Source organism: Pan paniscus, chromosome 21 (assembly GCF_029289425.2).
Source record: "Pan paniscus chromosome 21, NHGRI_mPanPan1-v2.0_pri, whole genome shotgun sequence".
Classification (NCBI taxonomy): Eukaryota; Metazoa; Chordata; class Mammalia; order Primates; family Hominidae; genus Pan; species Pan paniscus.
The window spans coordinates 41,955,581-41,968,384 of record NC_073270.2 but is presented as its reverse complement, the minus strand read 5'-3'; the positions used below and the strand labels follow the sequence as shown (position 1 = coordinate 41,968,384).

The 12,804-nt window shown below is 46.9% G+C and overlaps 1 protein-coding gene across 50 annotated transcripts in view; it reads right to left on the bottom strand.

The window, feature by feature from the left end:
- Positions 1-1,094: 1,094 nt before the first annotated feature.
- EPB41L1 (erythrocyte membrane protein band 4.1 like 1) overlaps positions 1,095-12,804 on the bottom strand; it is a 77,752-nt gene continuing 66,042 nt past the window's right edge. For all 50 annotated transcript variants that reach the window (XM_063600849.1, XM_063600839.1, XM_063600840.1 and 47 more), the window contains 3 exons: positions 11,972-12,052; positions 11,522-11,638; positions 1,095-4,578 (listed from right to left, as the gene is read on the bottom strand). In XM_063600849.1, the coding sequence (XP_063456919.1) occupies positions 4,570-4,578; positions 11,522-11,638; positions 11,972-12,052 (207 nt within the window). In that variant the 3' untranslated portion in view covers positions 1,095-4,569. The remainder of the gene's footprint in view (positions 4,579-11,521; positions 11,639-11,971; positions 12,053-12,804) is intronic.

Below are 12,804 nucleotides of genomic sequence, written 5' to 3'. Positions count from 1 at the left end.
TAAGCTTTTCATTTGTGGAAGTAATATAGTTTCCTTTTTAAATGCATTTGCTTTTAACGTGAGTCAATTTATTTAGTTAGTTATTTTATTTTATTATTTTTTTGAGACGGAGTCTCTCTCTGTCACCCAGGCTGGAGTGCAGTAGCATGATCTCGGCTCACTGCAACCTCCGCCTCCTGGGTTCAAGCGATTCTCCCGCCTCAGCCTCCCGAGTAGCTGGGATTACAGGTGCGCACCACCACACCCGGCTAATTTTTTGTATTTTTAGTAGAGATGGGATTTCACTATGTGGGCCAGGCTGGTCTTGAACTCCTGACCTCAGGTAATCCGCCTGCCTCAGCCTCTCAAAGTGCTGGGATTACAGGCGTGAGCCACTGCACTTGACCTGAGTCAATTTAAAGAAAAATAAGTGAATAATGGGACAGGTGGTATGAGGATATGGGAACATATATAGAGGTTCTGGGCAAAGGCCGAAGTTGAGCCCCCTACTAGGCTCCCATGTAGGGGGGTTACAGGAAGAGAGACTCCAATGTAGGTACTCTTGTTTCAGGAGGAGGGACCATGCTGTTTCTCCGCTCAATAAGCCCCTCCACGTCCTGGGGCCTGTGTGCTTACTGTTCCCTCTCCTAGAATGTGCACCAAAGTTCCTCGCCTTTGTTGATTGATCCTTCTTTTCATTCAGCTCACAGATCGCCTCCTCAGGGAGGCCTTACCTGGCCACTGTATTTAAAGTGGTCTCCTTCAGTGACCCTCCTTCCCTTCTCCCTGTGTATTTCCTTCCTAGTGCTGAGCGCTCTGTAACGGACTGTTTGCCTGTGTTGGCATCTGTTTCCTCCACTAGCCTGTGGGTTCATGAAGGGCAGGGACTTTTGTCTTGTTTGTGTTGTGCCTGGAGAGTCACCCAAGGCCCGGACCACCTTGAGTTCCAAATATTTGTTGAATAAACATGTTCTAAGTTGGGATGTCTCCACTTCAGTTTTAGCCCCTCCCACAGTGCCGACTTGTACCAGTGGCCAAAGTCAGAGAGAGACAGTGAGAGAGAGAGAGAGAGAGAGAGGGAGAGAGACAGAGAGAGAGGAGAGGTGCCAAGGAAGTATGGTTCAGCATCAAACACATTTATTTCACTTTTATTGAGTATACAAGAACAGAGAGCACACGCATACAGCACGGAGCACTGAGGTGGGGGAGCATGGGGACGAGAAAGGAGAGAAGGGTGTGAGTAAAAAGGAACAGGACAGCATCGCAATTGGTTGTTAAGGTGCTTTTGGAAAAAAAAAATTATTTCGAGTGATGTTGCTCATGCAGTTTCAGGCCAGTCTTGGAATGTGCTTGCAGGATTCAAAAACTGAAACAGGTCCTGGCACTTCCTGTACCCTCAGATGGAAAAGATCCAGAGAAAACAAAATAAGAGAAAATGAAGACCCATGAGATGGCAAAGTAGAAAAAGACCCTGGAGAGCATCTGGTTCTTTCTGCTTATTTTGCAAGTCGGGAAACTGAGGCCCAAGAGGGGGAACGGGGATAGCCTGATGTCACATGGTGAGTTAGGAGCTGAGCCAGGATGGTCACCCAGAACTCCTAACCGCCCTCAGGGACTTTTTCCACTATGCTACATGGCCTCCTGGGTGGAGAGGTGGCACAGAGAGGATGAGAAACAAAAAAGAGAAAAGGAAAAGTAGGTTGAAGACAGACAAGACAAACGTCTCTATTCTCTACAAAGAGAAGGATGGGGAGGAAACAGTGCCCTAGATTCTAGCTTTGCAGGTCCCCTCCTCCCTCGTGGCACTGCCTGCATCTCCGTAGAAGGGAGGTCACAGCATCCGCGGGATGGTGATTTCCCCAAACCCTGGTGGCCCATAAACTCCACAAGCTAAGCCTGGTCACTTCATCCCTGCCCCGAAGCCAGGTACAAAATCCACAACAAGGATCCTCCCTCTGAGGTGTGTTCAGTGTGCTCAGGACTCCTGGTTCCTGCAAAGATGAGTTCCTAGACTGAAGTGGCCCAGAGAGGATGGAGCCACCACTCCAGCTCTTGACCCAGAAACAGGGGGAACTCTCAAGTTAAGAAGGGCAGGAAGAAGGTTCTGTGGCTTTTCCACCAGGATTGTAGAAAGAACCTGGTGTATGGAAAGTGTGCTGCTACACTCAGGGGGAGTTGGAGTGGACCCACCGGCCTGCACCAGGGGGAATGCCACTGATTCTGCTGCCCCGCTGAACTTCCCATTTGCCCAGCGAAGCAAATGCTATTCTGATTTCCTGCCCTGCCTCAGGCCAGCACCAGCTAAGCAGCTAAGGTGTATGTCATCACTGACAAGCCAAAGGGACGCATCTAACCTGGGCCACCTGGGGGCATCCCTGGGCTATGCCCCGATAGGTTGGCGAGAGTGGGGAGATGCTCTCAGATGGGCCAGCCATGGTTGAAATATAAAGCTGGCTCAGGTGGCTCCTCAGGCTCCGCCCTCCCCTCCCACCTTCTTCAGCCTGAGAATAGTCCCTGGCACAAGCAGGTAATCAGTAAATACTTGTGGAATGAATTTATTAACTGGTTTAGAAGGAGGACTGGGAGGTAAAATGGAACTGAGAAATTCGCAGTGCAGTGGGACATTTTCCCTCATCAAGGGGCACTTTCTGAGCTCAGAGAAGTAGCTTGTGGCAGACAAGCCTGAGGAAGCCCACGTGTGGCAGACAGCAATGCCAAGCTTGTGATGGGAGCTTCTTGAAGGGTTCCTATGGTCTTGGGGTAATTTCTGGGCACAAGCTCAGAGTTCAGCTGTTGACTGAGAGGGAGGTCTCCAAGCCAAGGTCTTATGCAGAGCTGGAGCCTATGAGCAACATCACCCGTCAGTCTCAGCTTTGTCCTGGGACAGGGGAGGCCTTTGCAAATGCAGTTTTGATCTTTCAGGGTCTGCCCCATGAAGCCTCCTTACCATGGCTACTTTGGCCTGAGAAGAAGAAATGATTCAGAACAAGGAAGAGAGTAGAGGAAAAGGCTTAGCTGGGAATTTTTAGACAGTCAGGTTAAAGCCACCATCTTCTACAATGGCTGAGAACACCACCTCCCTTTGGATATGGAGTTGGTTATTACAATGGGGTCAGGGAAGGGCAGAATGTGGCAAAAAAAAAAAAAAAAAAAAGAGAGAGAGAAAGAGAGAGAAGACTGAAAACCAAGGCAAGCCCCGTAGGGAGATAAGGACTAAGCCAGGGACCTCTACTGTGGCAACTTCAGCAGCAGAGTCCCAGACTGGGACCCAGTACCTGAGCACAGACCAGGCCCTGACTGTTACTACCAGGGGGGCAGGGAGAAGGTGTCTTGAACTGGCATTTTGGGGACGACATCTGTGTTGCTTCTTCCTTGCCAAACCCACACCTCTCCATTAGGGGCCCCCACCCCTCCCCACCAATCAACCAATTACAAACACCACACACAGTATTACTACACTGAACCCGTCAGCCCCTACTGTGAGCCAACCCACACCCAGAGTCCAGGTCTCCTTAGCTGGGCCAGTTCAGTGAGATCTAGGAACCTCAGGATACATCAATCACAGTCAGATAATTATAATTTTAGAATGTCAGCTTCATACTTACCAGCACTGTTTATTTTAATATTTTTTCCTGTTATATGTAATATACATAACTTCAAAGCACATCCGTACAAACCTCCTACAAGCTGCACCTTCATAATGAGAAACCATAAGCATACAATGTCTACTTCCCTTCCTGTGGCTTCGTTTTCTGTTCTTGCTTTCTTTTCTTTTTCTCATTTCAAAGGAGAGTCATCTGCAGTGGCCCTCAGAAAGACCAGGACACAGAGGGTGAGGGGTCTGGGGTGGGGGAAGGGGGAAGGGGGAGGAGGGAGCCGAGACAGAAAATGACAGCAAGACATTGAGAGTTGAGGGTGAGGGGAGGCGGGAGAGAGGAAGGTGGGTTTTGCAGCCCAGTGTCAAGATCCAGAAAGTAAGAATCCAGTGTTCCTCCTCTTTCTTTCCAAGTGGGGAATTTTCTTTTTTTCTCGGAAAATGGTTGACTGTGCGTGTCTTGCTGCTGTGACTTCTCTTGCTTTGCTGCGCAAGTGTTTTCCTTTGCATTCAAGTGGGCCTTAGAGATGCTGGAGAAGAACAAATGGAATTGCTCGTCTGCTAACTGTAACGTGCAGAACCAGGGCGGGAGGGACTTCTACAATCATCGTGGTCTGGCTTGCGTTTCTTATTTGGCGGGGGAAAGGGGTGAGCAAGGGATTATAGTTATTATATAATTTTTTTTCTTGAAAAAAATCCCACCAGTTCTTCAATTTGTCTGCAAAGGAAATGTAGGTGTTCAGATGTCAGTTGTTGCTGTCGGCCAACTGCTCTGCCAGCCCCAGCAGCAGTGCAAGGACGCGGTGTTTCCTGTATATATATCTATATCTCTATATATCTATATATATATGCTTTTTCCTTCCCAGTCTCTCATCAGTGACAGTACATCGCAGCTGGGACGTCAGTGTTGCGTCGGAGAATCCAGAATGAAGGCCCCTTCTTAATGGTTCTCTGGCTTGGGTTGGACCAGAAATGCCAGGATCTCTTCACAGAGGTCAGGATTCCTGGAAGCCAGAGGCATGGGGTAGAATGGGGGGTGGGGAGTGGGGGGAAAGGAAGGAAGAGGACAAGAAAAATTAGTAACTTCTGTCACTTGTTTTAAAATACATGGCAAGAGGTTGTTTTTGCTACCCTTTACCATATGCCCTTTATTGTGACTCAGCAAGGTAGAGTGACTTGCACCTGTAATCCCAGCTACTTGGGAGGCTGAGGTGGAAGGATCTCTTGAGGTGAGAAACTCAAGGCTGTAATGTGTAATCATCATGCCTGTGAGTAGCTATTGCACTCCAAGGCCACGCAGCTTGTGTGTGGCAGCAGAGAACCGAACCCACATCTGTTGGATTCCAGAGCCCATGTGTGTTTGCTCGCTTGTTTCCAGGGAGGTGGTAATCTTTTACTTTGGCCTGAAAATGTGTTAAAATGTCCTTTAACACCGAGAAGCTAAGATCATCATCATTTTACTTTTTCTTCCTATCTTGTCAGCTCTAAGAAATGTTTAGTCACGATTGCAGATGTTCTTTTTTCATTTGGTTTTCCTTTCTGTTGTCCGTGGGCTTGCTGTGTCCTGGAGATTAAACCACAGACAGCAGTATTTAAATAAAGAAATGAAGTCTGGATTCCAGGTTTGGCTCCAAAACTCAGTGTTTAAAGGAGCAGGTTCTGAAATCACACTCCATGAGTTCAAATCCCACTCTATGGGCCTGCTAGCTCTGTAATCTTGGGTGAGTTTCTTAACTTCCTTTACTTTAAACAGTTTTTAACAGACGAGTCTTACTATGTTGCTCAGGCTGGAGTGCAATAGCTATTCACAGGCACAATCAATGCACATTACAGCCTTGAATTCCTGGCTGCAAGTGATCCTTCTGCCTCAGCCTCCCAAGTAGCTGGGATTACAGGTGCACGCCACAGTGCCTGGCAAGTTTCTTAACTTCTTTAAGCCTCAATTGCTTCCTCCGTAAAATAGGTTCTGCCTCCCATTATAGGGAGGAACTGAAGCAAGGGCCCAGCATATAGTAAGTGCTGAATAAATACTGGCTGTTCTTATTATGATGATTGTTGCTGTTGTTAATTTAACCACATACTACTCTGATCTCCTTGAGGGTAAGGGCTGTCTTTTAACTCTTGTCTTTCCAGTGTTCAACACTGTGCCTGGCACATAGCAACTACTCAAAACCATTTAATGGATGAAACATCATTTCTGCTACTTGCATGCAGTCGAGTGCTAACGGAATCACAGAAAATGGATCTTTCTTGGCTCATTTGACACATAGGAAAACCGAGGCCCAGAGGCTTCAGGCTTAGTAAGTTGGCAAAACCAAGACTAAAACCCAAGGTTCCTGTTTTGGAACAGGTCAATTTTTTCCCATTAAATTTTGGAAGGTTAGGAAGCTAGGCAAGTGCTGCCCTCTTGCTGGTGGTGTTTGGGAGACAGGTCCTCTTTGAAGGAGGTGGGCCAGTGGGAGAAGATGGAGCAGAAACCAGACGTCTGACCTGCAAGGTTGCAGGGAGAGAAGGGAAAAGGTTCTGTGTGACATGAGTGACTTTCCACGCTCATAGCAAGAACTTCAAGAAGGAAGAACTTTAAGAAGGAAGAACTTTAAGAAGGAAGACAGAGTTAACTGAAGCAGGGACAGATGTTTCTGGAGGATTTGTGGAAGGAACAGAAGATGAAGACCAGTAAGACAAACACCCTCATGGAGACAGGGCCTCAGGCACCAGGCTGGTGGTGGACAATTACGATCTGACTTTCTCAGTGCTCTCATCAACCTCTAAACATGGAAAAACCTCAGAGGGACAAGGAAGCAGGTTCACCTTGCTGAGCCCCTTCTGTAGGCAAGACACAGATCCAGTATATCACAGGTGTTGTTTAGTTATTACAGCAACTCCAATGTATACATTAATGACATTTTGCAGATGAGGAAACTGAGGTCAGAGAGGTTCCTCTGGGCACACAGCTACCAAGGTGTTTCTAGCTCCAAAACCTAGTTGTATCCATCTATTCCTTCCTTCCTTCATTTCGTTTTTTGTTTTTTGTTTTTTGTTTTTTACAGGGTCTTGCTCTATTGCCAGGCTGGAGTGCAGTGGCGCGATCATAGCTCGTTGCAGCCTGGACCTCCTGGACTCAAGCAATCCTCCCGCTTCAACTTCCCAAGTAGCTGGGACTACAGGTGCCAGCCACCACACCCAGTTAATCTTTCACATTTTTTATAGAAACGAAGGTCTCATTATGATGGCCAGGCTGGTCTTGAACCCCTGGGCTCAAGTAATCCTCCTGCTTCAGCCTCCCAAAGTGCTGGGATTACAAGTGTGAGCCACTGCGCCTGGCCCCTGGTCAAAATTGAGTAGAAAGAATACTACTCAAAGAATATTACTCATGTAGCAAAATTACTACATCCTAACTGGGCATTGGTTTTGCTTTGGTTTGGTTTGGTTTTTCCTTACAGTAACAGGCTGCACTTTAAGTTTGTGCATCAATTAATGAAGTGGCTGTCCTATAAGTCAGTGTAATCATTATTCTGGGTATGTGGGATGTCTTCGTAAGCCCATAGACACTTCAGAAGTACCAAAGACATCTAAACAATACAGTGTTATGATTTATTCTTCTTGGTTTATTACAGCACAGCACAGTCCCTGCGTGCAGCATTTTGTTAGCCTATTTCAAGTTAATGGTAGTAGTAGTCATAATGAGCTTTTATTAAGCACTCGCGATGTGCTAGGCAGTGTGCTAACTACCATGCTGCATGGATGATCTTGGTAGCCCTAGGAGACAGACGTTATGAAAAGTGGGTGTGGTGAAAAGGTCAAGACCATTGGGTTTTGGAGTCTAACAGATTGGGTTTCACTCTCTAATCAATCCATCATGTTCACAGCTTCATGACTGTGAGCAAGCCACTTAACATCTCTGACCCTCAGTTTCCTCATTTGTAAAATGAATGAGCAGGTAACAGTACTTGTGTTGAGTGCACGGCCTGGTGCCTGGCACAGGGTAAGCTTTCCATAAATTATAGCGATTGTTATTACTGTGATGATCATTGCCATTTGGCTGACGAGGAATCATAGGCTGAAAAGTTTAAATGATTTGCTAAAAGGTCACACAGCTAATAAAGGGCAGGGCTTGAGACTCTGCAGGAGTACAGAGCTCTTCCTTGGGGTACCAAGAGGCATCCATCCATTAAGCCAATGTTTCCAAGCACTTTAAAAAGGAGTTTTTGAATTCAGAGGAGACCTCTTCTAGAATTAGTGAGTCTGACTGTATTAAGAGTCAGACTTGGGTTCTACTTGACCATAATTACTGGTAAAGCAAGTGGGCAGAAAAGGCAAGGGAGAGAAACTTCTGGCTTGCCAGGGCAACATAAACAAGGTGACCTTTACAGAACAACCCAGAAGAGAGAGAGATGGGGCATGGTGGTGCGTGGGGCAATGGCAGCAAAGAAAGAACTAAAGAGAGGCGAGGAGGAGGGAATGAGACAGCAAAGGGAGCAGTGAGGTGGGCAGATGTGAAAGACTGCATCGCGACGGGGTGGGCAGGATGTGGAGGCCAGGATGAGGGCTCTGAATGGCTAGGGAAATGGGAAGACGGGAGCCTGGGGGCCTGGTTCTGAATGCCCTGGGAAAGATGAGGAGGCGTGAGAGAGGGAATGGAGAAGAGATACCCCAGGAAAGCAAATAGCCAGAGGACTATAATTGGAAGGGGGCTTGCTCCACCTCTTCATTTTGCAAGTGAGGAAACCGAGTCCTCAAGCGGGAAGAAACGGACCTACGGTCACACACCAGTCAGTGGAACAGCTTTAGAGCCAGGTCCCTGGATTCCCAATACAGAGTTCTTTGCATCAATGCTACTATACCTGGCTGCACGTGGACTCCCTAAGGACCAAGGCAGAAATGAAGATTCACAGGCAATACAGGTCCCAGGTCCCAGTCCAGTCTTTCTAAATCAGACTTTATGGAGAGGGTTCTCCAGTGCCTGTATTTTAAACAGGCTTCCCCAGGTGATACACCCAGCTCAGCAAGTGGCCTACACTCTACCACTCTGAGATTTGGGAGGAATAAAGGAAGAATGATTGAAAAACTGAGGGGATAGGAATGACAATCACTTGTATGAAGGTCTGAGGAAGCCTGGGAGGTAGGCTCCGCCCATGGCCAACCTACACTTCTAGACCAGTGCTGTCCAATAGAAATAGAATGTGAACTACATATGCAATTTAAAATTTTCCTAGATAGGTCCAGGTGCAGTGGCTCACACCTGTAATCCTAGCACTTTAGGAGGCCGAGTCAGGCAGATCACTTGAGGTCAGGAGTTTGAGGCCAGCATGGCAAATATGGTGAAACCCCGTCTCTACTAAAAATAGAAAAATTAGTTGGGTGTGGTAGCACACGCCTGTAGTCTCAGCTACTTGGGAGGCTGAGGCACGAGAATCACTTGAATCCGGGAGGTGGAGGCTGGAGTAAGCCAAGATCGTGCCACTGCACTCCAGCCTGGGTGACAGAGTGAGACTCCGTCTCAAAAAAAAATTTTTTTTTCCTAGATAATAGATTTTCTAGATAACACTTCCTAAATTTTCTATATATTTCTATTTTTCTAAAAATTTCTAGATAAATAGAAAATTTTAATTTCACACTTAAATTTCTCAATTTTAGTTTACATTAAAAAGTTTAAAAAGAAACAGGTGAAATTAATTTAATTTTATTTTATTTTTGAGACGGAGTCTCGCTCTGTTGCCCAGGCTGAAGTGCAATAGTGCCATCTCAGCTCACTGCAACCTCCGCCTCCTGGGTTAAGGCAAATCTCCTGCCTCAGCCTCCCTAGTAGCTGGGACTACAGGCACCCACCAACCCCCACTCCTAATTTTGTATTTTAGTAGAGACAGGGTTTCACCACGTTGGTCAGGCTGATCTCAAACTCCTGACCTCAGGTGATCCACTTGCTTTGGCCTCCTAAAGTGCTGAGATTACAGGCATAAGCCACCGTGCCTGGCCAGATGAAGTTAATTTTAATAGTACATTTTACCTAACCTGATGTATCCCTTATCATTTAAACATGTAACCAATGTAAAAATTATTGAGATCATTTACATTTTTTTCATATTAAATTTTCAAAATCCTGCATGTATTTCACCCTTAAAGCACATTTCTTTTTAGACTAGCCAATTTCAAGTCCTCAATAGCCACATGCGGCTAGTGACTACCATCCCAGACAGCACAGAAAGAACACTTCCATCACTGCAGAAAGTTCTGCTGAACAGCCCGAGTCCAGACCAGAGGTTAGCAGCCTTTCAGAGCAGCAGGAAAATGTTTCAGTGCTTTTTCTTCTGACATTAAGGGGTCTGGTAATCAAAGGAAGAGAAACATTCTCGTATCTTTCTAGAAAAGACTGGTTTCATTCATTCAAGGAAAAGGGCAAAAAGGAGACCAGCAATTATATTTGTGGGGTCTTTGAGATGGATTTTTTTTCATTGTGGTAGAGCCCGTGAAATGTGTGAAGTACACAACTCTAAGTGGGAGAATAATTTTATAAATGTGTTTATATGTATATACCCATGTAACCCACCCAGTTGAAAATAGTGACATTTCCAGTACCCTAGAAGGTTCCTTTCTGGCCCTTCCCTCTTCCTCGTGAATACTGCATCCCAGAAGTAACAGAAAAATCAGAAGAATTTTTTTCTCAGATAGAAAATCAGAAATATTCTGATTTTCAACCGTGTCGATTAGTTTTGCTTGCTTTTGGACTCCCTATGAATGGAATCATACAGTTTATACTTTCTGTGCCTGGCTTATTTTATCCAACTCAATGGCTATGGGATTTTGCTTTAAGATCTGATAAGATCTGGTAAATTTCCAGAGGGCCCAGAAGAACCCCTCCCCTAATTTAGGTTGCTTAAAAGCCCTATCTGCCCCAACATCATCTTATTTCTCTTATTCACCAAAGCATTGATGGCCCACAGTGAAACAAGAGAATATTAGAGTCCCTAAGATTTTGGCTCCTGCAGGTCTCAGAAGTCAAAATGCAATCATGCCAGGCATGGTGGCTCATGCCTGTAATCCCAGCACTTTGGGAGGCTGAGGCAGGCAGATCACTTGAGGACAGGAGTTTGATACCAGCCTGGCCAACAAGGTAAAACCCCGTCTCTACTAAAAATATAAAAATTAGGCTGGGTGCGGTGGCTCACGCCTGTAATCCCAGCACTTTGGGAGGCCAAGGCGGGCAGATCACGAGGTCAGGAGATCGAGACTATCCTGGCTAACACGGTGAAACCACGTCTTTACTAAAAATACAAAATATTAGCTGGGCGCAGTGGCGGGCGCCTGTGGTCCCAGCTGCTCGGGAGGCTGAGGCAAGAGAATCGCTTAAACCCAGGAGCCGGAGGTTGCAGTGAGTCAAGATTGTACCACTGCACTCCAGCCTGGGTAACAGAGCAAGACTCCATCTCAAAAAATATAAAAATTGCAATCAAGCAAGACAAAAGGGATCAAGGGCTCTGGTCATCATGGCCCCTTAACAACATTCAGTGACTTGTGATAGAGAGAGAGACTCAGGGCCAGGAACGTGGCACTGGGCCTAGTAGGACTTTTTCTGACTTCCGGTTTATAGACAATGCCCAAGGAGATAATGAGGACCTCCATCTGTCCCACCTCAATATCCACTGTCAATCCTCTCTCCATTTCCCTCCCTTTAAAAAAATTTTTAACCACTTCTGGATTTATTTTTCTGGATCTGGAGCCTGAAACCCCAAAGAAACCAAGGAACCAGTCTTCCTTCCTCTCCCCGCCGACTTGTATCTCGGGGAGGTGCCGCTCTCCTTTGAGCAGCAAATCAGGAAGGCTGATGGGGGGAGGGTCAAAGCTGCACTAGGGGTCAAGCCACTGGCTTCTCAGATGGAAATGGCCCTCAGAGGATCTTGCTACTGCTCCCTCCTCTCTCTCATGGTTGCTGGGCCTCAGGAGCCTTACCTGTGGCTTCTTGTCCCTCTCCTCTGGGGATGGGTCTGTTTCTCTGTATACGACAGCTTTGGTTACCAGCATATCAGGATGCTGCAGTTTGGCCTCCTTGATGGCCAAAGCCAGGGCCTGGTGGTAAAGAACAGCAAAGGAAGGAACCATGAAATATCCAAGACGAGAGAGACTGTGAAGAACAGCAAGCCCTCTAGTGCACAGCTGGAAAAACTGAGGCCCAGGGAGGGGCAAAGTCAAACAACTAAAGGGAGAGACTAGAGCTCAGGTCTTCTGGCTCCTTCTGGCTCCCATCCAATGCCCCTTTCTTGGGGGTTTCTTATCTGAACAGGGTCAGCAAGAAGTGGACACCTTCTCTGCCCATGAGGATAGCCATCCATGGGTAACCCAACATAGGAGGGATTGAGGACTGGGCAGTGGCACTGGGAAGAACGGTCCCTACCCCCATACCTGGTCTTGATCGACATCTTCATCCCCAGTAATGATGATTCGCTTCTCGATCCTTGTCTCAGAAAACCCTCCTTTCACAGTCTGCAGAGGGAGAGGGAGGTGAGGTCACTCTTGGGTCCTGTTGGGGCAGCAGCCTCAAGAGGGGACCTACCCAAATCATCTCTCGAGGGCAGGGCTGAGAACCAGCAGTTACCTTCTCTCCTGACTTCCTCAGATTTTTTCTTTTCTGATTTTGGACTTTGAACTTCAGATCTTGCCTGGTTGCCACCACTCCCCAAAACTACCAAACTATCCCATCTAGGTCTTCCAAGCCTAGCTCCAATGCTGCCTCTCAGACCCTGGTTGGCAATGCTTCTGTCTTCCTGCCTTGGTACTGCCTGAGCACTGAATCTGTCTCTCTCACAGTTCTGGACCTCTCTGCCTGGTGCCGACTTTATGTATGTCTGTGGCCTTGTTCACCTCACCAGGCTGCCAGCTCTTGAAGGCAGGGTCTGTATTTTGTTCATCTCTATATCCCCTCCTCCCCCACTCCCTCACCCAGTCTAACCAGGGCAGTGCTGAATGCAGATTTGTTGAATGAACACATGAATGAAATGTGAATGGTGACAAGGTTCTGCCTTAAGCAACTTCAAAAAATACTACAAGAGAAAATTAGATTGATGATACTTATGACCTCCGCTGTTTTCTGAAGGCAAGGGGTTTGGACAAGTTTAGAAGTAATAACTGAGGCAGGACCTAATTGTTTGGCATGTTAAAGCAGGGTGGTGTCTGTGGGGAATCCCAGCTGGAGTCAGGAGTGGATAGAAAGAAGAGGGGGCTCCCAGTTGGCAGGG